This window comes from Parasteatoda tepidariorum, chromosome 6 (genome assembly GCF_043381705.1).
Source record: "Parasteatoda tepidariorum isolate YZ-2023 chromosome 6, CAS_Ptep_4.0, whole genome shotgun sequence".
Taxonomy (NCBI): Eukaryota; Metazoa; Arthropoda; class Arachnida; order Araneae; family Theridiidae; genus Parasteatoda; species Parasteatoda tepidariorum.
In genome coordinates this window covers 50,864,517-50,871,417 of record NC_092209.1, presented here as the reverse complement: position 1 = coordinate 50,871,417, position 6,901 = coordinate 50,864,517, and the positions used below count along the sequence as shown (strand labels likewise).

The 6,901-nt window shown below is 26.2% G+C and overlaps 1 protein-coding gene across 1 annotated transcript in view; it reads left to right on the top strand.

Moving 5' to 3' along the window:
* LOC107443945 (peptidyl-prolyl cis-trans isomerase FKBP4) overlaps positions 1–6,901 on the top strand; it is a 57,006-nt gene that overhangs the window by 28,843 nt on the left and 21,262 nt on the right. Inside the window, exons 2-3 of the mRNA XM_071182357.1 lie at positions 1,563–1,958; positions 4,659–4,922. Of these exons, the coding sequence (XP_071038458.1) occupies positions 1,772–1,958; positions 4,659–4,922 (451 nt within the window). The 5' untranslated portion in view covers positions 1,563–1,771. The remainder of the gene's footprint in view (positions 1–1,562; positions 1,959–4,658; positions 4,923–6,901) is intronic.

Sequence of the window (6,901 nt, the reverse complement as noted above, 5' to 3'; positions counted from 1 at the left end):
AATTCAGTCATTTTGAAGTAAAATAATTATACTTATTTACGATTTTCAAAGATAAACAGAAAATTCAATCTATGCCCTAGCTGCTAACCCTTTCGCATTTTTACTTATATTAGCTATTTTCTCCGATTTCACGCACAGAAAATAAGATTTTCCGTATTTTTTATCTGTCGGCTGGATAGCTCGTATTTTCGTAATTCAGACGTCGCTGTTTCTTGTATTCTGGCGTGAAAAAAAAATGGAAAAAAAATAGAGGTGGATTTGCGGTGAAAATATTTATTTGTTCATTCAATTAATCTTGTAAATTTTTATTTATTATGTCTAAACAAAAACAAAACAAACAAGCCCAAGAAAGCCAATCCCTTTTAGACTCTGCAAATATCTCGATTTTTATTCACGCGATTTTAATATCAATCATCGATTTTCGTATTTACCCAATTTAAAAGTTGCGCATTGCGATTCTTATTTACGAGATTTAAAAATCCAATATCGTGTTTTGTATTTATGCATTTTTAAAATTGCGATTTCATTATCAAACCTCGATTTTCGTATTTACCTGATTTAAAAGTTGAACGTTGCGATTCTTATTCAGGCGATTTAAATATTGTACATTGCGATTCTTACTTACGAGATTTAAAAAATCAATATCGCGATTTGTATTTACGAGCTTTTAAAACCCTATGTAGCAATTCGTATTCACGCGAGCTTAAAATCCAATGTCGTGATTCGTTTTTGCGGTTGTAATATCGCACGATTTAAAAATTACGCATCGTGATCTAAAAATTAAAAAATCATGATTTTTATTTTCAAATTTTTTAAATTCGATGTAGAGTTCATATTTACGTGATTTAAAAGCCTCATATCGGGATTTATAATCACATGGCTTACAAGTTTAAAAATCGCACTTTTTTTGACAAATTATATATATATATATATATTTTTCTTTCTTGGATTTCCTCTATTTTACTTTCTGACTACTCTCATCCCTGATACATTAACAGGGGCTCTGTCTAGGCCAAATTTATTACCGTTTATTGGTGCCTTTAGAAATTCAACTTTATGAAAAATGTTAGTTTCACAAAGTAATATTATAATAATATCTTAATATTTTATTTTTGTTTGCTGTAAAAAACAGCATAAAAAATTTCTTAATATTTTATTTTTGTATGCTGTAAAAAACGATAAATTCATATTTTTACTTTATTTTTGTGTTGATTTTTTAATATAATTTTTAATTTTCAGAAATTTTGTCTAAATTTTCATAAAATAGGTACCTTTCAGAAAAACCCAGACAGACTCCTGATTAAGTGTTAGTTATTATTCTGTTTCAAATTTTGTTATAATAGTGAAACCTATGTATGAAAATTACTTAGTGAAAGAGAAAAAAAATTGATGACCTACTTAGATGACTAATAAACTTAATGTAGAAAGAATTTAAAAATTTGTTTTTTAAGATCAACTTAAGCAGGTGATCAATATACAGAGGCAGTCAACAGGTTTCACTGTATACATTAGTTAGTTAGCGATATTTTACTAATTTTTTTTTACATTTTTTTAATATTTAGATTCTAAATCAGACACCAATGCTGAATCTTCCTTCTCTGGAGAACATCTAAATTTAGGTGATGTTTCAAATCATTCTAATAATACAGAACAAAATGATGGGAAAGAAGGGGAAAACTCAGAGATTACCGTTGCCGAATTAGAAAATTCAGAGAGTGATGTTACTGGAACCGAAAATTCTAAAGTAAACGAAGATGAAACTGTGCTTGAGATGTTTGATATTTCTCCTGATTTATCCAATGGTGTAAGAAAGCAAATTCTGAAAGAAGGTGAGGGTGATGAATATCCAGGATATGGTGATAAAGTGAGTGTTCATTACACTGGCTGGTTAATGAGCAATCGAGAAGTTTTTGACAGTACGCGCAAGGGAGAAAGCGTCGAATTTAGTTTAGGAAGAGGTATTTTTCATTCATTAATTTCTCATGTTATATATATGCAATATAAACATATATGTTATTATTTTATTTTATTTAAGTAGTTTGTGCTATTTTTATTACTTATGTTATGATTGATGTCCTAAAAAAAATGAAAGTTTTTGGGAAAGTTAAAATAAACTCAGTTTTAGATAGTTAATACACCTTAGTTTTCTCAGTATGATGTAAAAAATGTGAGAAACCAATGTACGTAATGGAATCACTTTATATAAAAATTGGGAGTCGCCGGATATTTTTTTTAGGAATAATAATTATGTTCTTAAGTTATCCACCTGTATTATTTTGTGAGAGTATTTCAAATGGTAGTTCACTCTCATAATCAAAACAATTCGTAGTTTATAAAAATAATTAGGCATGCTAAAAGGAAATCTCTGTGATTGCTTCTTTTCTTCAAGAAAATTAAACTAGCAAGTAGCAAGAAATGATTAATTTATAAACAGCTTTAAAAAGCTTTTTTTCTATGAGAAAATAAACATTTAAAGATGCATTTTTTTTAAAAAAAGGTATTTATTTAAAAAACTATTTTTAAAATTTAAAATAACTTAAAAAGTTTATTGATATTTCTCCCCCTCGAAAAACAATACCTGTAAAAATTTAACCAATTGAGAATAATCCTAACAAAGTAAATACTTATAATAGTAATCAGAATTATACCTGTAAACACAGATAATTTTACCAGTGTGTGATTATTATTTAAAAACAATGAAGAATTTTTTTTTAAAAATGAAATCTGAATAGAAAGGCAGTGTTTTTAAGGGATGGCTGCTTTCTTTTACAAAACAGGCAAAGAGGAGGCATTGATTGGGATCAAAGGACAAGCAGGGCGGGTCGCCCTTCAAAAAATGCTTAGGGAGAACACTGCTCTCAATGAATAAAAAATGGTCTAAATTTTTTTATTTTACCCCCTTAGAATTTTTTTTCAAAATCATGGAAAAATAATATTACTTTTTTAATATTACTTATAAAAAAAAAAACAAAATATTTAAGTTCACTTACCCTAAACTGCTGGCCAATCTAGCGAAGATTGATATGAAAATTTCTCTTCTTTGTGCAGCAACATTTTTCCTACAGTTACATCATTGGATTTAACTTACAGGGATGCTGCATGACAATTAATATAGAGTTTTCTAAAAATTAAAACATTTTTGAAAAAATCTGTGATTTTCAAACAAATTTTGTCGAAATGAAAGGGTTGTTATCAAGTGTACTATATGAATTGCTTGCAGAAAGTTATTTAATTGAGAATTTGTGTTTCCCTAAAGTGTTTCATTTTATTTCATTATCACATTAAATCTGAAATATTTACTCTGCAATGTAAGGAAATATTTTGTAAAGTAAACAGAAAAATAAATGATAAAAGTAAAATAAATTGCAATGCAAAGAAGTAGTATAAACTGTGTGTTGGTGAAAATTAGTGTTATATTATAGCATTAACTCTGTAAATATTTACTATGCATTGTAAGAAAATATTTTGTAAAGTAAATAAAAAATAAATATTCATATAGTTAAATACATATAAAGGAATAATAAGTACTCAGGACTTCTGAGTTGTCTCTAATTAGTTATTATTCTTTGATTTTTTTACTTCTTGAAATAAGTCTAATAAGCAAGTTATATTCTATTGATTAGGAACTAAGGATGTTGAATTGAAAAGTATATTCGTGACTTGGTAATATAGTTAGCATCTATAGTATGTATCATAATATTCCCTTATCAGGTCTTTCATCATATTTTATAATTTAAAATTATATTTTAACCTACAAGGGTTCTGAATTAGTTATTTTGGTTTTTGATATTTTGATTGCCATTTTGCATTGCTATTCAAAATATTTAACCATTTTGTTGTAATAAACATTCTTTAAATTTGAATCATATTTTTGATAAATATTACACAATGAATTATAAATTAAGACATACAAAAGTATTGAATTGCATTTTCGCAAGCTTTATTGAAAATGTATTCAAAATATGTTTTATAAATTGTTTTTAAGTCTCTTAACACTGTATTAACTTTATTGAAAGATATTTCTCTAATAAAATTTCTTTAAGAATTGAAGGGTGATAAATATAAGTTTTAGTTTAATCTGACAAGCACATACAATCCAATTTTCTATCCAGATGATATAGATATTTTTTAAAGGGTTTGAGAATGATGTTAATCTCATAACATTTCTTGAGATTTTTTTTTTTTATGTGCAATGCCATTCTGAATATATTTATTACTTATTGCTAACACTGAAAACTCTGAAATATGGTAGAGAAAAAGCATCTCAGAGGCAATGTTGCATTTATGTCTATTTTCCTAAATTTCAAAACTATTAAAAAAAAAATTAAAATATGTTATTTTATATCATAATTGTATGGATTATGGTGTTTAAACTATCATTATGGTGTTTGAAATATTTATTTAAGTGCCATAATTTCACTGCGCTAATAAAAAATTTTTTTACCTGTAAATATTTTTGTATGAAAGTTACATTTATGATTTCAAAATTTTATATTCTTTTATTATATTAATATACATACAGACATGTTTAGGTTTTTCTTTTTTTTTTAAAAATAAACTTTTAAAAAAATTTTTTTACATAAATATTCTCATTATTTTTTAAATATTTTTTTACCTGAATTTTTCCTTCTGATGTTTCAATTTGAAATATGTTTTAGGACAAGTTATTAAAGGTTGGGACGTAGGATTAGCCACAATGAAGAAGGGAGAGGTAGCTTTATTCATTGTAGAACCTCAATATGCTTATGGTGAAGCTGGATATCCTCCTGTTATACCACCCTATTCTCCTTTATTATTTGAAGTAGAATTATGTGACTGGAGGATGGAAGATTTGAGTTTCAAGAAGGATAACGGTATTTTAAGAAAAATTTTAGCTAAGGGAGAAGGTACCACTTGTCCTAATGATGGATCATCAGTTAAAGGTATATATAGAAATGAAATTTTTTCTTGTTGTTTTATTTAACAAATACCCTGTTTTATATAAAGCTGCAAATATTTTTTCAAGCAAAATTAATATTATAAAAATTATTCTAATTCATATTTTAGGCATATTTCTGATTATTACTGGCTTTAGGCTTTTACCTAAAACTTCATTCACTTCAGAAATAAAATAAGAAATAACAATTGACATCTTTCATGCACATCAAAAATAGGCAATCATTTTCAAGACTTGCCAGATATAAATATCAATGTAAAGAAACAGAAATGATTTGAAATAAAAAATGCAAAGCTGCCAACAAAAAATGAGAAATGAAGTTGAGAAACAAAACATAAAAAATCACAGAAGCCAAGAGAAAAATAAATGAAAAACAGAACAAGAAGAACTGGCTGAGAGGCAAATCTGGGTAAAATGCATTTCCTTGCTTTTTGGAGAGGTGTGGAATCAGCATATAAATGAATAAAAGTAGTTCCACCCCACCTCTCTATAATGCATGGAAATTCATTTTACTCTGATTTGACTCCCAGCCTCTATTATTTTTCGTGTTCCGTTTTTCATTTTTTTTCTTGGTTTGTTTTTTCCTTTTATTTCTCATTTTTTGTTGGCTACTTTATGTTTTTTATTTTGAATACTTTTTGTCTTGAAAATGGGTAGCTATTTTTGATGCACTTAAAAGATGTCAACTGTTATTTCTTATTTGTTTCTTTCTGAATGAATAAATTTTTCAATTTGGTGATATCTTACTACTTCAGTTTCTTGGGATTATTTTTTCAAGGTGTTAGGTATGTTTGTGTTGATGTGGAAAAATAATTGCAATGCCAAAAATTTTCTATCACACACTTTTAAAATCTATAAAAATCAATAAAATTAAATTTTGAACTATAGATTAACATGGATTAATCTCATACGGAGGCAAATCAAATTGGGTTATTAAGGGTCATTCACTGATAAAATTTTGTAAGGGTATGTCAATGCTAATTTAACGGAGGCTTCTATGGCCATTTTTATATGTCTTTCAAAATGATATTGCTAATCTTTATACAGTAATTTGTTTCTATTAATCAAAACTTCATGTTGCTAACATTCTATTTTTCTGAAATAATTTGGTCATTTTTAAACATTTACATATCTATTAATTTATTAGTAATTAGATCTTCCTATTCTTTTAAAAACCTTGTAAGTTTCTACTAGCATTCCTCACTCATAGTTTTCTTTATTCTTATTTCATGTCTTTATTTATTTATTATTAATATTTTATTTTGCATGAATGTAATGCTATAATTTTTTCAAATGAAATAATGGAAATTTTAAAAAATCTTCTATAATGGTCATAAAGATAAATTTTATGTTCTTATATGTATAAAAAATAAGAAAAAAAAGCCAATTAAGTAAGCCCACCATTAATGATAGCAATTTTTGCTTATAATTTTTTAAAGTGCTGTGTGCACTTGTTTAGATATCAGAAAAGTCAAATTTCAATATTTAAAAAAAGTTTAAAAATATGTACTACCATGGTTTATTGTAAACTCTAAACTTTAGTATATGAACACAACACTTATTTCGAAGAATTTAAAGAACTGGAAAGAAAGGCAACAACTATATTAATACAGGTATAAAGTTTCCAAAGTATCACAATATGTAAATATCACCAAATAATAATTGCATTTATGTGAGCAATAAAGAATAAAATGACTTGAAACCAGAATTCTGTCTAATGATTTGTTTGCTTTTATTATGTCTTTTCCTAATAGTAGACATGGATATTTGCATTAATATAACAATTAATCAGTAATCATTAATTTTTAAATACGAAAATTATAAAGTAACAAATGGGAAGAAAAATAAAGTGAATAAATTTCCTAAGAAATAAAAAAAATTGTTTTTTCCTTTCAATGTTTTATGTGAAGAAATATAGTAAAACTTAATTTTGTTTCACTTTGCCATATATATATATATATATCC